The following is a 17,209-nucleotide window of genomic DNA, read 5'->3' on the forward strand; positions in this document are numbered from 1 at the left end:
CTTCTTACTTACACAGGAAACCAGAACAGAGATAGTACCCACTGGAGACATCTTGTCACCAACACAATATACTCAACTGAGGGGTTTGTTAGACTCCTTTCCATGGCTCTTTTTCACCATCCCCGGTTTGACCTCACTGGTACAACATGACATAGTATCTTTAGACAAGGAAGTAGTGAAGCAAATGCCTTACCGAATACCAGCAGCCCGGAGGGAGGCAGTAGAGAAGGAATTGACAGCCATGCTACAGTCCCATATCATAGAACAATCACAAAGCAACTGGTGCTCCCCGGTGGTAATAGTGCCAAAACCCGATGACAGCATATGCTTTTGCATAGATTTCAGACAAGTGAACGCAGTAACCAAGTTCGACACCTATCCCATGCCCCGCATAGATGAACTTATTGAACGACTAGGAAAGGTCTGATATATGTCGACTCTTGACTTAACCAAGGGCTATTGGCAGATCCCCTTGTCACCTCAAGCCAGAGAAAAGACCGCCTTTTCAACCCCCTCTGGTCTATATCACTTTACGGTTCTCCCATTCGGATTACACGGGGCACCTGCCATGTTCCAACGCTTAATGGACAGGATTCTGAAGCCCCACAGCGAGTACGCCGCTGCGTACCTAGACGATATAGTCGTATTTAGCCCCACCTGGGAGGACCATTTACGACATCTAGGCTCTGTATTCACCTCCATTCAAACAGCAGGCCTCACTATAAACCAAACGAAATCCCTGCTAGGCACAAACACCATTCAGTATTTAGGGTACACCATACAGGACAGACTTATAAAACCCCAAATGGACAAAGTTGAGGCGATTAGGGCGATACCTATCCCCAAAACCAAACGAGAGGTCCACTCATTTTTAGGTTTTATCGGATACTATCGGAGGTTCCTTCCAAACTTTTCCTCCTTGGCTAACCCCCTTACTGATCTCTTAACAAAGAAACATCTTTCCGCCATAGTCAACTGGGCTCCTGAACACGAAAGAAGTTTTTATGCCTTGAGAAACGCTCTCTGTACGGCTCCGGTATTGCACTGCCCTGATTCCCACAAAACATTCGTCCTACAGACTGATGCCTCCGGAGTGGGTCTAGGTGCTGTGTTGTATCAACCAGATGCGAACAATGACCTCTAGCCACTCCTCTTCATTAGCAGAGTTGGTTGTGGCCAGTGTATCGAAGCAGCAGGAAAACGTGGGGCATTCTTCTTTACTGTACGGAGCTTTAGTTGGATTTGACCGGGTGAAAACTCTTCCAGCACAGCGCCCTGATTGCGAGCCGTGCTCTTCTCGCGTGGAAGTTTTACCAGCATACCTGAGGGGGACTGCAAATCCCAAGACTCCCCTCTGGCCAAGCACACCTGGGCCGGACCTCCACCTCGCCCACAGCTCCAGGCGCGATATAAACGTCATACATCCCCGCGTCGCGGGAGCGCCGGGCTAAACCCGGGCAAAGGGCGGGCCGTCTGTGGCCGTCCGGGGACGACAAGGGACGGGAAGGACCCACTCCCTAACGCCCACTTATAGATCGTTCTGCATGAGACTCTATAAACTGTGAGTAATTAACCCTGCTATACAAAATGTCTTTGAGTCCCATTGAAGGAGCAGTGACCTCGAAAAAAAGGAGGGTGCAGTAAAACACTAGATAGTTATTTCATGAGGGCAGCTAAAGATGCGGCCATTGAAAAAGAGTCTATGTTGGCAGAATGTCGAGCAGAGCGGCGACGCTCAGTGGAGTCTATTAAAAATAAATGTTCATCCTTGAGTTTAATACAGTCTGCTAGCATACTATCCTCGAGTCACCATTCCGAGATAGAGATTCTGGATACAGCACGTAGCGACAGCATCCCACTGCTTTTGAGAGATACAGTGCTTCTCCACTCCTCGAAAGGTCTAAAGAGGAAACGCACATAATCACCCCACCCACTCCTCGGTTTGCGAGTATAGTAGTGGAAGACCTATCTGAATCACAGGTTCCTGTAGTAGAGGTCACACGAAATAAGGCCACAAGTGCTACTAGATCTCGAGCAAAAGGCTCACCACCCAGAAAAAGGAGAAGGAAGGGGGAAGGTCCCACCAAATAATAAGGACAGCCATGTTGACTCTGGCAAATCTTCTGATAACAATCTGCCACTGTCAGTTAAAACTCTAGGCCCGTTTAACTCAGAACAGGGCACTACCCCAGAGATATCCCGTACAGAGATAGCGGGAACCCTCGAACAGTTGCTTAGATCCTTCACATTACCACTGATCGAGAGATTAAAGAGAATTGAAACCTGGTTGGGGATTTTAGAACAGGCCATAGGCAAAAATACAGGGCTAATTGAGAGTATGGCTAAGTCCGCCCAAGCACCCCGAATTGCTTTACCTGCTGTAGTACCATTACCCAAGGGTACAGCTCAAAAAGCTACAACAGATAATTTAAGTATAGCCAAACCCCAGAAGCAGTCATCTTCCAATAATATACACCATCTAACTAAAAGTAAGATCAGTAAGACGCAGGAGGTGGTGAAACAACCACTCTCAGCAAAGGGTCCAACTAATCCAGGGAATAAAATTCCAGACAGGGTAGCAAAACCCACGAGTTGCCCAGATTTACCTCCTGAAACTGTCCCGTTGGTGGTGGTTCTAAGGGGAGTCCCCAGTTTAGAAGAGGGAAAGAAAGAAGGACATTTTCAACTAAAAAATAAAGTCGCATATTGGCTTAACCACAATCATCCCTTACCCCCTAACATTAACGGTAAAATCCTTCATGTGCGACGAGCCCCTTGGATGGGTAAGCGTAAAAAGGATACTAAGGGGGACATCGTTATAATTAATTTTAGTGATCCCAGAGCAGTCACACACATCCTAGACTGGCCCTCTGAATATGGTACCAGCCCTATAACAGCCTGTGAGCTGACCTACTTCTATCCAAGACCCTCCATGCTTCCTATAGTCAATTCCAGACCTCTAATGGGTAATTGGGACCATCGTCCCGTTGCTCTTAGAAATCGTTATGAGGCCCTGTCAGGCTTGGAAGGCGTGGATTGACTCTACCGTAAGGGCACTGAACTGGCCAGTGGTGAGAGTTCGACCGACTTATTCGACTCAAACTCTGTCAAGAATGCAATCCATAATAGTTTGGAGCCTTCTCCTAATAACTCCCTGTCAGAAGTTACAGCTACTGACCAGCTGGAGAATCGTCCCGGGGATACACGGTCATCTCTGGTTGTTTCCCCTACTACTGCACACAATCCATCTTGTGTGCAGATTTTTACAAAGTCTATTGGGAAGGAGGGGCAAAATAACGAGGTACATCACACTGGTAGATAGTAAAGGATCACAGGATAGGTTACTGGTTCCACGGATCACAATGGGCAAACAAACAGGGATAGGTTTAAGGACTTCATTCTGGAATATAGCTGGCCTTTGTGGAAAGATCAATATTTGCATCTGGGAAAATGTTATTAAAGATATAGACATATTGTGTCTCCAAGAGACTTGGTCCTTAGAGAAAATTCATCTAGAAGGCTTTATAACCTACCACGTCCCTGCAGATCCCTCCAGCCATGGGAGGTCCAAAGGGGAGCTCTGTGTATATGTGTCCAATCTCCTTGAAGTGGTATCAATTGGCACGGTGAGATCGTATAGCCAATACCAAATAGTGGTAATCCAAGTCTCCTCCAAGGTGCAGATAACAATTGTTAACATGTACAATAGTCTAGAAAAGGGTAAAGTAACCGATATGGTACAATCCATTGATGTGGCAATTAGGAGTATGGTGGTAAAACCAGGGATGGATTCGATCCTTATCTGGGGTGGCGATTTTAACCATAATTTGTGCCAACACTTCCAGAAAGGATGTGGCGATTATGCTGAAGATGAAACTGAGTTCCAACCACATTTTGTCCACCAAAATGGGGGCGATGCGTTCAATGAGATGATGGCCACCCACAACCTGGGCTTTGCAAACTTACTTTGTCTACCCCCAGTGGAGTTTAGCTCCACTATTGTGGGAAGAGGTCACAGTACTCTTATTGACTTTATAACAATTTCTAACTCTTATGCAACTTGGTTTGCATATTTTGCAACCAACATCATATGAATTAGTGACCATCTCCCGCTCAGTCTTAGAATCTTACTCCCTAAGGATAAAGATTGCTCATCTCATTGATGGAAAGGCTGGTCTGGACCTCTCGCTGCACATTGGCTAGTCAAAATGGTTACACACTGAGATGGACACAATGCAACCCTGAGGTAACTAACTCAAAAATCATTGAGCAAGCTATAATACCCATTACTAAATGCCTACAGGATGAGAGCTCTTATTTGGATACATTAGACTCCTTTGCTGAGATAACGAGGATAATACAATCTAACCTCCAGCGACCAACTAGCAAAAAGAATCATGGAGATATCAGGTGGCTTGATGCATCCTGCACAAAGACTAATTCACAATTATTAAAAGCACTGCATAAAACTCCAAGAAACAAGGCAGATATAATAAGGTGCAGGAAGGAGTATAATCTAGCAAGGAAGGCACGCAAACAAAAAAAATCAAAAATGAAGCATGGGTGAACCTTCACGAAGTCTCACAAAAAAGGGACAGTTCTTTGTTTTGGGCCGCAGTTTGAGCGCCATTCTTCAACCCAGGAGACCTGGCAAAAATTGAAGTGGCAATACCTGAAAAGTCCTGGATCACCTTTTTCTCAGAAGTCTACAATCCGGGGGTGGTAAACAATATCGTGGACACCAGAGCATCAACAGGGGAGAGTCAGGATAGTTTTGCCCCCTTGTCCTTATCTATCACTGTTAAAGAAATCTCAGAGGCCATAAATCAAAGCAAGGGAGGCAAAGCGCCGGGAGCGGATGGCATTCAGATCGATCTGTTCAAGTTTAAGAACAAGCTATGGTCCCCGCTCCTTGCAAGTGTGCTTGAGGCTAGTTGCAACCTGGGTTTCATCGATACATGGTCAGACTCAATAATTATCCCTATCTTCAAAAAGGGTGACCGAAATAATCCTTCCTGCTATCGCCCCATATCGCTCTTGGACTCTTTTAAGAAAATAACTGGACGAGTAATTTTGAACAGACTGCAGCAATGGGCTGAAGAAGTAGAAATTTTCTCACCTATTCAATACGGATTTAGGGACGGTCGGGGCATAGTCGAACAAGTCCTTAATTTCTCATTACTCCAAGGAAAATATACCCAGGCAAAGGATGGTAAAATCTATGCTGTATTTGCAGACCTAAGTGCAGCCTTTGACTGCGTTAACCACAGCCATTTAAAGAAAATCCTTGAGGAGATGAAGGTGGACGAGGCCCTAATTTCCTTCCTCAGGCAGCTTTATGTGGGTGGAAGGGCAAAAGTCAGATTTTGCACTTATGTCGAATGCACCAAGCCATTCTACGTCCGGTGGGGTGTCAGACAAGGATGCGTTCTCGCCCCTTTCCTTTTTAACTTATACACAAATGATCTAGAGAAAGAGTTGAAGGAAAAGGTGCGGGACTCCCCCCAGGTCAAAATTATTTCTCTCCAGTTTGCCGATGATTCTGTGGTCATGGCCAGAACTCAAAGAGGTTTACAAACGGCCCTAAATACATATATGAACTTCATCGACATAAGGGGTTGAAACTTAACGTAAAAAAGACATTTGTAATGACCTGTGGCAGACGCAAGAATGGAGAGTGTCGTCTGTTTGCAGGGAAAGAGAAGATCGTCCCTACCAAAACTTTCTCCTATCTGGGCATTGTTTTAGATGACACAGGTAGCTGGGTCCCTGCAATTAGATCTAGGTCTCTGATGTTCAAACGAGCAACATCGGCCCTGTAGTTATTCTCCAAAAAAATGGGGAAAAGACCTGCAGACATCTTACTGAAAATCTACCAGGCAAAGTGTATTAGTACAGCAATTTATGGGGCTGGAGTTTGGGGCATAGCCGATTCAATACTTATGCAGAAGATAGAAAATGCATTTTTAAAATTCATTCTGGCTGTTCCCCAAAGTACACCTAATTTTAACTGTCACGATGAGCTGGGCATTCGGTACATTAGTGACCTTATCAGTATGCAACCGCTACTGCTGTGGCACCGAGTATGGACCTCACCCGATCTTGGCCTGAATAGGGATATTATTATTGATTGTATGAGTCTAGACTGGGCAACTAGAATCCCCATGGTTGACTTATATCTGTAAGTTTGCTAACGATTTAGGGAGACCTGAGTTTAACTACACACCTGAATCACAGTGTAACATTACTAGGAAGGATTTGAAGCTGCTTTGCTGGAATCATCTGGAAACCTTAAGAGCTGGTGTAGAACTGGTTAAGAAATCTGTGTCTCATCATCTACTTATGCTAGTGACATACTCTATACAACCTTATTTAAATTGGTGTGTAAATGGTTTCGATTTATATTTACTGACAAGGTTTAGGTTTAATATCTTTTTTCGCCTAATAACATTTCCAAATATGAATAACTGGGATAGGAAGCTATGCAGCTGTCCGTGTGACAACACGTCAGTTCAATCAACCCTGCATGCTACCTTTTTCTGTAAATGTTATGTTCAAGAAAGGTAGAGGTGGATCAAACCACTCTTAAAAAAGTATGGAACTTGGAGACAATGCAGGCCGGCCCTACTGTTTCTTTTGTCACTCAACGATGTACACACTGTGGCTGTAATGACAGGCTTTTTAAAAAGTATACTAAAAAAACGGAAAAGCTTAATTCTCTACGTTTAATTGTTCTTTTTAATCTTTTTTAACGCATTATATGAATTATTGTATGTACCAAATTGAATCTGCTGCTTTTATGATTTTATGTATTTTTAAAATCGAAGAAAGCTTTTTCATTCATTCATTCATTCATTCAGCAAAGCTCTTTTTACGTGAGACACATTATTCCACCATCGAGAAAGAGTGCCTATCTATCAAATGGGCCATAGAAGCTCTACAATATTAACTGTTAGGACGCACGTTTCTTGTTCTCACAGATCATGCCCCTCTCACCTGGTTAGCACACAACAAAGACACCAACCCTTGAATCCTTTGCTGGTTCCTAGCCCTACAACCTTTCTCGTTCTAGACCATACACAAGCCGGGGGCGAAGCAAAGTATCTGTCACAGCACCCTTTCAATGAATGGCCCAAATGTCCATTCCTGAGGGGGGAGAAATGTGAGGAGGAGAGGCATGAAGCAACCCGTAAGTGTCCAAAAGAGTGTGGCCATACCCCCAGCGGACCGGAAAAGTTGAGCGGTCTAGCATCGGCTGGGGAACACGAGGACGACCTCCTAACGTCATAGGGAGGGGATGACACAAAACGCAGTGAGACTGAGCCAGAGGGGGAGAGAGTAGTATCGGAGACAGCAGGAGGAGATCAGAGGAGCAAGCAGGACGAAGCAGAGAAGGAAGACGCGGACGATGAAGAGGAGAGGGCGGAGACCCAGGAGAGAGCGCTGTACACCGCGACCAAGCCCGGCGGCTCATCGAGGAGAGAGGACGCCCGGGACCCTACACCACGGTCCTGGACACGGGCCGTGGTACAAAGCGAGTACCCTTGGGAAGGTAGTTTTGGTGGGGGTGGAGGGGAGGCACGGGGAATTAGGCTGCACCTGTGTTTTGTTGCTTTGTTTTATCTACACCACAACAGCTTTTCCCTCACGCCCCTCCCTCATTGCCCGCTTTGTTTTGGTGACAGTAGCACACAACACAATGAGAAGCCCCTAGCTTGGCAGTAACTACTACTTAAGTCTATTTCTTTTTCCCCTTTGCTACACAACTGAACCTGGGAGAGAGGTCGGGAGGATCCAGAAACCACTGTTCGAGGGACTGAGGAGAAGACCAAGAAGAATAAGGATCAGCCCACTATGAGACACCATCCCTGTTGCAAAGACCTTTGCATTTTATTTACTTTTGTTTTGGCTTAACATTTATTGCTTGAGTCGCCCCAAAGAAAGAAAACCTAGAAAGAAATAAACCCCTTTTTGCAAAGCGCACTTGGTTCGTTCCGTGGTTTCTTTGTGACACCCCTACAAGTACTACTCTACGCCACTCTACTTTACACTATTCCACTCTATTCTACATCTCTCCATGGCAAGCTACGCTACACCACTACTCTATAGTAATCTACACCACTCCACACAAAGCTACTCTACACAGCTCCACGCCACGTCACTCTATACTAATACAACATGAAAGGCTGTGAATAAAATCATGTAGGACTCCGCTCTCAAACCCAAATTCACCAAGCGTTCCAAGCTCTTTCACGCTACACTATTTTGGTTTTGTCTGTTTGGTTGTTGTCTTTGTCTGAAATGGATTACTATGCACAGCTCCACCCCCGGTTTCTAAAGACAGCGAACACACCAAACTTGCCTCTGATATAGCTATTTTTTTTTACGTGGGGACAGTCTTGAAATACATGGCTTAGGATATGCCACATTAGCAGTTTACGCAGTGAGTTTTCATTATTTTTATGCTGAAGATCATAGCACATTGGTATCAGTTTATTTTTGGGTGATAGTATTGGTCACACTTGTGAACCTGTTTATTCAACGACAGTGAGGTTCAGTACATTATGTAATCTGATAAATGTTGATGGAGTTTCTTTATCCTTGAAGAAGGGCATACCTTTGCCAAAATGCATTGGAGTTGAGCATGAAGCATACTGTGATTATGACAGGAGCAACGTTGTCATGATTTACTAAAAATGTGAATTAACATTGTTTACTTATTTTCTTCATATGTTCACTGATCAAATATTTTATATGTAAACGACCTACGTTTAAAATGAATAATAAATATTCAAAGGTAAAACACTGAATCAAGACAAGGCTTCCGGTTTTGTGTAAAAAAAAAAAACAACAACAACATTTCCCACTGTATGTATCCATATTTATTGTTTGGCCGTCTTATGTGTATTTATCCATATTTAATTTGTATTTTGAGAATAAATTGAGCAGTTAAATGGTATATTTCCAAGTTTATTTAACTCCTGGACATACACTCATACATGGATGCCTCCACATTTTAGCATATTATGCAGCTGCGTATAACAAAATACTACACTCACAGGTGCATATTAGCGTTATACTACAAATATATGTTAATAATGCCTGTATTTAAGGAAATCTCATCCTGTTTTTTCACTCTCATGCTATCTTCTCAACTTTTGCCTGGAATTCATAAAAACAGTATGCAGAGTCTCTAACCAGAAGTACCATTTTCAGCATTTTTCCACTTTTAAAAATAAATACAGACAGGAAACACATTGTTTTCGGTCTGTATGTATCTGTAAAAATCTGTACAAACTGAAAATCTTTAATCAAGATACATTTCTTAAGGATTTTCCCTTGAAGTGTGTATGGCTAGTCTGTATACAGCACCATTTACAGTTTCTACTGGGGTGTTCTGGAGCAGAGGACACATAGCTGCACCACCAAACAAGGAATTGTGGGCTACTGTAATTTTGAGTCTAAGAGAATAAAGATTGCATAAATTTATGTTGTTTTAATGCGTGCAATTTGGGAATTTGTCTTTTTTTAAAGACTTTCCTGTAAGGTTAAGCACCCATTTAAAGTCCGCTTTTAAATTTCTGGCGGATCTGAGACCCAGCAGGACCCGCCCCACTTAAAGCCCTGGGAATAGTCACATGTATATTTACGGTGCTAGAACATCCCAACCTGTGATAGAAATCACTGTGGATAACTAAGTTATTCGTTTTTTTTTAAATGACACACCCTGTGATAGGCTGCTACATCTGAAAAAAATATAAAATACACACTAAAAGATAGGCTGCAAACAAAACTAATTAGGCTGATGTAAAATGTGCAAAAATTCAATGTTTTCAGACTGTACCTATTGCAAACATTTTGTAGGTTTCCGCTGAAAGGATACATTCCAGAACTGGTAACAGCCTTACAGTACCTCTCAAAAAGAATAACGGTCACCATGAAGCTTCAAATTACGCTATCAAGTAAAGCCTATACTGGCTCCCAAGAAGTCTTGAAATGTTCGGATTAATCAACTGCACCAATGTTCATATCTTTGATATAACAGGTACCCTGGAGAAAAGGCTTTCTTATTTTTTGGATGTCTGTTGCTTTACTCTCTTGACAGCATAGGAGATCTCCAAGACTGGTATCATACAATCGGTAACAGTAGTTGTTTTAACAAACCTTATGGAAACCGTTTCGATAAAATTTTAAAAAGTTAGAGATTTATTTTCTAATACACATTGCCCACTTTGACCGCTAGCAATACCAGCAACCTAGCAGCTAGCATACGAAAGTCTAACCTGCTTAGTATTACCGTAAGATTAGTTTCCATCATTTCCACTGCGAGTTATCTGTGTGACCGCTTCGCGTAGTTATCAATTTGCCACACTTACCAGACCTTTCATCTGCTTCATGGTTCACAGCTTGACGAATGTCTTTTTCTAGATAAAAAAAGTTACTAAAATGTTTTCGCTCTGAGCAAAACACAGAGCCAGAATATTCTCAAACAATTGGTGGTTACCTTCAGCTACTTATTGCTATATTGAGGCACTAAAGCATTAAAGAATTTTACAGTGGTGATGTTAATATCCTCAAAGGATAGACCGAGAAATGTGGGGTGGAAGAAAAATAAGTTTGTCTGCCACTGGAAATAAAACCTTAACAACGTTCAAACAGGGTGGATATATAATTTTGTGATTAAAATGTGTGGACTCAATAGTCAGGCAAACATGTTTAAATCAAAGGCACTGTTCAGAAATTTGGAGTCATATCAATAAGAATTATTCCATGCATTATGTATATCTTCAAGGTACAATTTGTGAACCTTTAAGGGCATCCTAATGAAAAACATGTATAATAGCCTGTGGGCGGCGGGGGTAAGGCACCAGGAGAATGCAAATAGACATGTCATTCTGCCCATTGGCGTCCTACACAGTCTTGCGAATTATGTAGGGAACGTGGTCTTGTACCCCATTGAATGAATGAATGAAGTCTTATAAAGCGCAACTTAGCCCAAGGGCATCAAGGCACTAGAGCGGGTAATCCAACACACAAAACAAACAAAGGAGACAGGTTCACAGATGTGCCTCCGAAAAAAGCCTGTTTTTTAAGGCCTTACGGAACAGAGGGAGAGAGGGCTGCCCTAATAGCTCTAGAGGGAGAGAATTCCACAATCTGGGCACCACAATGGAAAACGCTCTACCACCCCATTTTGCCTTGGCAAACCTAGGAACCACAAGAAGGTTTTTGTTGGAAGAATGAAGAGATCTACTGGGGATATAGAGATGAACAGATGACTGGATGCCCTCCGGACTGGTGCCACAAAAGGCTGGATGGGACAAATATAGAATTTTAAAGGTAATCCTACAGTGCATGGGAAGCCAATGTAAGTTTTTACGTACAGCCGAAGCTGAGGCATATCTAGGGAGGTTCAACACCATCCTTGCCACAGCATTCTGCACCATTTGAAGACAATGGATAAGACTCTTTGTAATGCCCAAATAAAGGGCATTACAACAGTCCAGTCTGGAAGAAACTAATGCCAGCATGGCCTGTTTTCGAGCATCTGGAGAGAGAAAGTGGGAGATCTTTCTGAGGATCCGGATGTTTCCACAACAGGTGGAGAGGGTCCTGTTTACCTGGCGTATCTGCTGTACCCAGTCCCTCTGATCCCTATCAGGCCTTCTACTTCTCTATTCGTTTTTGCCCTTCAGATTCTTTTTTCTGGCCTTCTGTTTTATAGGCAACCTGGGCCTAGATCTTCTTTTAGCCAGGATGTTATTAAACTGATAGAACGCAGGCCCATAACTAAGACTTGCTCTAACAGGGCCTTTCTTGCATAACAAATCTTTACTTGGATAGAAGCAGCCGACGAGGCAGTCTCCCTGGCCCAATCGTGTCGCGGACGGGCGCAGACGGGCTTGCCTTTGGCGCGCCCGCTGCGCGCGGAGCGTGTCATGCGTATTAAATAGGGAAAGCGCTGAGACGCTAACCAGACTCGTAACCTTCACCCTTCGTGACATTATGAAAACCCTAGAAGCACCATGCCCACACGAAGAGGTGACAGTATCCTGTATAACTATGTACACAAGCCTGCTTCAGGTAAAAGGGCTGGAGGCCTGTCCAAGGAAGAGACCGAGAAATAAGAGGGGCGGGGGACAGGTCAGAATCACCAGCATTTCCCACACAGTTGTATTTTAATCAGTGGTGAAACAGTTCATTCCATAGGAGGGACGCTATTTTTTGTTAAAGTCTGGGACATATCCCCCCACTCGGAGCTATCCTGGGAAAGGGGATTATGAATTCATATACGTCACGCCCTTCTCCCCGGGAAACTTTCAATTACACTGGTGCTGGCATGGCTGTTGTTGGTCTTGCCTCTTTCTGGTATTAATAACTTTAGGTGTCCTATTCAATTGAAATCTCCCAACAAGGTGGCTCATGAATTATCGTGGAGTAAGATAGTCAAGAGGGTAATCTCACTGAAGCGAATTTGCAACATTTAAATACCGTGTCTCAGGTTTGCAGAGCAGGTAATCCTTTTGAAGTCTATGGAGGATTGCTGCTTTTGAGGTGGATGATAAACATAAATGTAAAAGCTGGTGCTATCCTCTAAGTGAGGATGAGAAGCATCTAACAAATATTAATGCGGCTGTGGCCTTCTAGCCCCATATAAGAACCGTGACAAACTGGGGAAGGTGGATAATGTTCAACATGCCGATTGGCGGCCTATTTCATGACAATGATGAGACACTTTATCTTTATTGGGAGAGCTGTAACTGAGGGAAACGTCACCTGAATGTGTGAATATGGAGAGGCAGCGGTGATCAGCAGGAGTGGGAGGTCCCTGGGGTGTGATACAGGTCTTGGGGAAAGGTGCTGGAAACGTGGGCTGTTCCAGGGCGTGCGGTCACCGTTGAGGGGCGGGGCAGAGGGGGTTGGGGTTGCACCACGCAAGGGACAGATTCTTCGGAATGGCTGTTACCAAAATAATAGACAGTTCCTATGATGGAATAGGCTGCTGGGGTGGAGAAAAATAGTACAAGGATGCAATTAATTAATAGTATAGTTTGAGGGAGAAAAGTCTCATCCCCTCGCACACTTACCAGAACACTCCGCTCAGTGCCGGTCGCTGAAGCCGCAAGGGAAGCCATTGTCCAGCGTCAATGACAGTCTGAGACAAACTGACTAAATACAGTCAGCTGCAGAAGCCGCCAGACAAGCAAATCCGCCCACCAACCAGCCCCGCCTTTGCACTAGAGCGAGCAACGCCCAGCTCCAACACGATAGGACAGACTTCTTGTCACTCTTGCACCATGCTCGGGTCACATTAACCTGTCAGTTGCCCCGCCCACAACCTCTCTACTAACCAAAGAAACGTTCGCCATAGTTAAGAACTTCTTTCGCTCACAAGACAAGTAACAATAACATTGGTAAGCACTTAAACTTACTCAAAGACGTTCTGCATCACCCCCCACCCCACGCAGTGTACAAGTATAAAGAAATACTCTGCATAAAAGCTACGCCCACCCGTTGGCACGTTATTGGAAGATACCCCGATGACGTCACACAACAAAGCGATGCAACAAGCTTCCACGCGATTGGGTACAGCCTTGTATTTCTCTTTGCACGGTACATCAGTTTTAACCCCTTTTGTGGAGTTTGTGGATTTCCTTGGAGTGGACAGAGAAAATGGAAAAAATACAGCTACATTTTGAGTTTATGTGATAAATATCCAAAAATTGCTCTGCAAAAACATAACGTTGCTTTGTTTTAGTTTTTTTAGGACGAAGAGCACCAGACAGCACAGCTGTCAGAGTAATAGTTGATTATTTATTGATTGATTATTTAAAATCTTTACCAAAAGAAAATGCAAAATATAACATTTCAATTATAGTAATACAGTAAAAAGGCAGTGACTTTAAAAAAGAAGCGATAAACTTTTTTTTTTTTAAATAATACACGTGGACTAAAAAACTGTTTTGAGTTAATAGATAAATATGGTTAAAAGTTTAGAAAAGAAAACAGTATGATAATTAATGTTATAAAAATTCAATTTTTTTCCATGCACTTGTTAAGAATTTTGAGAGGGCAGAGTTAATGTGTATATCATCTAGGCAAAGACACTGGATCAATGCTTGTCTACATGTCCTTATTGATCTTTTGTTGAAGTGCCTTTTTAAAAGTGTTAATCTTTCATTTTTTAGTTCTGGACAGAGGCACAGTAGATGTATGATATTTTCCTCTCCTGTGTAACACAGCCGACATGATATGTTATTTTTAAGCTTTTTCCATGGTAATGCATGAGATTCTCCGGGCAGGGTTCCTAATCGAGCTTTCATGAATATATTTCCAAGTCCAAGCTGTAATCAAATATTGTTACGGACTCTTTTTTTTGTAACCGTTTATTATGGACCAAGCATGTTTCCTTTTGACCAAAGACTCTTTGTCACTTATCACAGATAGGATTTCAGTTGTCTTGTTTACAATTTTTTAAAAAAGATTCCTGAGGAATAGTGGTCATCCAAATCTCCTTAAGCCCAAATTCATCCAAAGCCTTCTCGAGATACTTCCAAACAGATAATTTGTTATTGCCCTCTACTTCTTTCCATAAAAGCTCAGAAATTAAGTTGTCCTTGTCATTTTTTACCCTGTACCATACTTTAATTATGTTACCCATCCGAGCATGTAATTGGTTGTTCAAGCCGAATTCCAGTCTAATTTGGGATTGTGAGGCATTTTTAGGTAAACAAAAAAGGGATCGAAAAGTTTTCGAAATTTCTTTGTTTATTGTTATTGCGTCCTTTCCGTTCAATGACTCACTGCCATAGGTTAGGGAAGGTAACAATTTTGCAGATATGACTTTGAGTAGTAGCTGATAGGTTAAGTTGCTGGTGAACTTTTTTATAATTCCAAATGCACCTGTTAGGGAGTTCGCCTTCCGTGCGATGTCCAATTTCTGGGGTTTAAAGCTACCATTGTCATCAAAAACCAGTCCCAGGTATCTATAGGTTTTAGTTTGCTCCAGTTTTTTCTTACCTAAGAACCATTTCATACTGTATTTCCTTCTTGAATTTTTTGAGACAACCATAACTTTAGATTTTGATTCATTTATTACCATTTTGTTTTTTATTGCGTACTCCTGTATACTTGTAATTAACCTTTGCAAGCCTACCTTTGTTCTACTTAAAAGGATAACATCATCTGCATATAGCAAATTTGATATGTGCTTATCTACAAGCTTCGGTGGGTGGGCATTTATGTTGTTCAATGCTTCAGTTAGATCAGTTAAAAACAGATTAAATAATAAAGGGGCCAATACACAGCCTTGCTTCACTCCGCCTAGCGTTGGTATTTCCTTAGTTAATGATCTACTGTTCCCAATACGAACTTTGGCCCACGTTTTTGTATACAGGTGACTGATCAGGTATATTAAAGGCTGTGGAATCCCTTGTGCTTGTAACTTTTTCCATAAAGATCTCTATTAACACAGTCAAAAGCTGATTAAAATCAACAAAACATAGAAATAGTGATTCGTTGTTTGAAATTGCCTTTCCCATTAAAATAGATAGTGCCAGGATATTGTAAGATGTAGCAAGTCCTTTAATAAAGCCGGTTTGGTTTGGAGAAAGAATGCTATTCCTTTTTACCAAGTCGGATAAGATTGCTAGCAGATAGGCTGCAAAGAGTTTTGCATCAGTTTCCTGTAACGTTATTAAACAATAGTTTTCAGGAAGCTCCCAGTCTCCTTTTTTAAATATTGGGGATATTAAAGAACCTCTTCAGCTTTCAGGTATCGCCCCTTTACTTACTACTTCTTTAAAGACCTTTACAAGTAGTTCGGCCCATGTTTCCTGGTCTTCTTTGTATACAGAAAAGGGTATCCCGTTCGGTCCTGGTGCTCCATCTTTCTGTTTCTTTATTAGTTTAACAATCTGCTCTTGTGTTATTTCCATGACTAGTTCTTGATTTGTTGTTGCAGTTTCCTTCCATGGGCTATGCTCTTTGATTCCCTGTACTGCTGGATGTGGATTTAGATGATGGCTTAGAAAATTTACCCATTCAGTTTCAGTCAATACTGATGAGACTACCGCTTTATCCGGCCTTGTTAAGCTATTAACCATCTTCCAGAACTTCCTTGAATTTCCTAGGTTGCTAGCATAAAATATACGAGTCCAAAGAGCATCATTGGCTTCAGTTTTTTCATTCCATATTATCTCCTTTAAATTTTTATTTGCCACTTTCAGGGCAGTTCTAATTTCTTCTTTATCTGGGAATTTATTCAGCTCTTTCCTTAATCTATTTCTAGTTCATTTCATTTTTTGCACTGCGTGTGAGAGATTAATATTGGTTACTCTTTTTATTGCCTGAGTCACTTGGCCATCTCTAAAGATATTGGGTTTACCTTTACTAGTAGGCAATCTGGAGGTGAAACTGGCCCATTGTTCGATTACTGATGCGAATGGTGCCTCTTCGCTACATTCCTGGAGCCGTTTTAGTGCCAGATCGCTTGTTAGGCGGTTGTTTCGAGACTGTTTCCCAAATTAACTTTTTATGATTAATGGTTCCAATTTGACCTTCAGTTGTTAGATACATTTGGTGATTTTTGTTTTTGAATGTTGTGGTAATGATTTGCTGACTATAATCACTCTCCAAGACTTTCTTTAGATGGTATGATGTACAATTGCCAAAGATATTCAATGATACCATAGTATAGTCGATGCGGGATTTAGTACTGTGGGTATAGTAGGACCATGCTGGTGGTGAGTCTGTTGGAAATCTTCCATTGAGTGTTCGTAACCCCAAGGCTTCCATATCCTTTATAAAATGTATACCCAATTGTTGGAGACCTTGTTTATTCAAAGGGTCTGTTACTTGGACCGGGATTGACCATTGGTGGTCTTGTGATTGTGTTACTTCATCCCTTGTGAATGGTATTAGAAGATTGAGATTGAAATCTCCTGAAATAATAAAATCCATAAAGGGGTCCTCAATCCTTTGCTCAAGCAGGTATGTGGACAGTGCAGCGCACATAGTTTTCCTGGAGAAGGATGTAGGAGGGATATATATGTTAATCAGCATCAATGATCTTTTTTGTCCGTACATCCAATACCTCACTAATATAGACTGAACCTTCGTACTGTTTGTGAATATTTCAGCATGTTCCGTGCTGAGATCAATTGAGATGAAAATTGCTAGCCCGCCTGAGGGGCGTCCATAAGTGCTT

The 17,209-nt window shown here is 42.3% G+C and overlaps 1 protein-coding gene across 1 annotated transcript in view; it reads right to left on the minus strand.

The window, feature by feature from the left end:
- ROGDI (rogdi atypical leucine zipper) overlaps positions 1-13,451 on the minus strand; it is a 421,371-nt gene extending 407,920 nt beyond the window's left edge. The window contains exon 1 of the mRNA XM_086941328.1: positions 13,089-13,451. Coding sequence (XP_086797454.1) covers positions 13,089-13,136 — 48 coding nt within the window. The 5' untranslated portion in view covers positions 13,137-13,451. The remainder of the gene's footprint in view (positions 1-13,088) is intronic.
- Positions 13,452-17,209: the final 3,758 nt, after the last annotated feature.

This window comes from Lissotriton vulgaris, chromosome 10 (genome assembly GCF_964263255.1).
Source record: "Lissotriton vulgaris chromosome 10, aLisVul1.2, whole genome shotgun sequence".
In the NCBI taxonomy this organism is placed as follows: Eukaryota; Metazoa; Chordata; class Amphibia; order Caudata; family Salamandridae; genus Lissotriton; species Lissotriton vulgaris.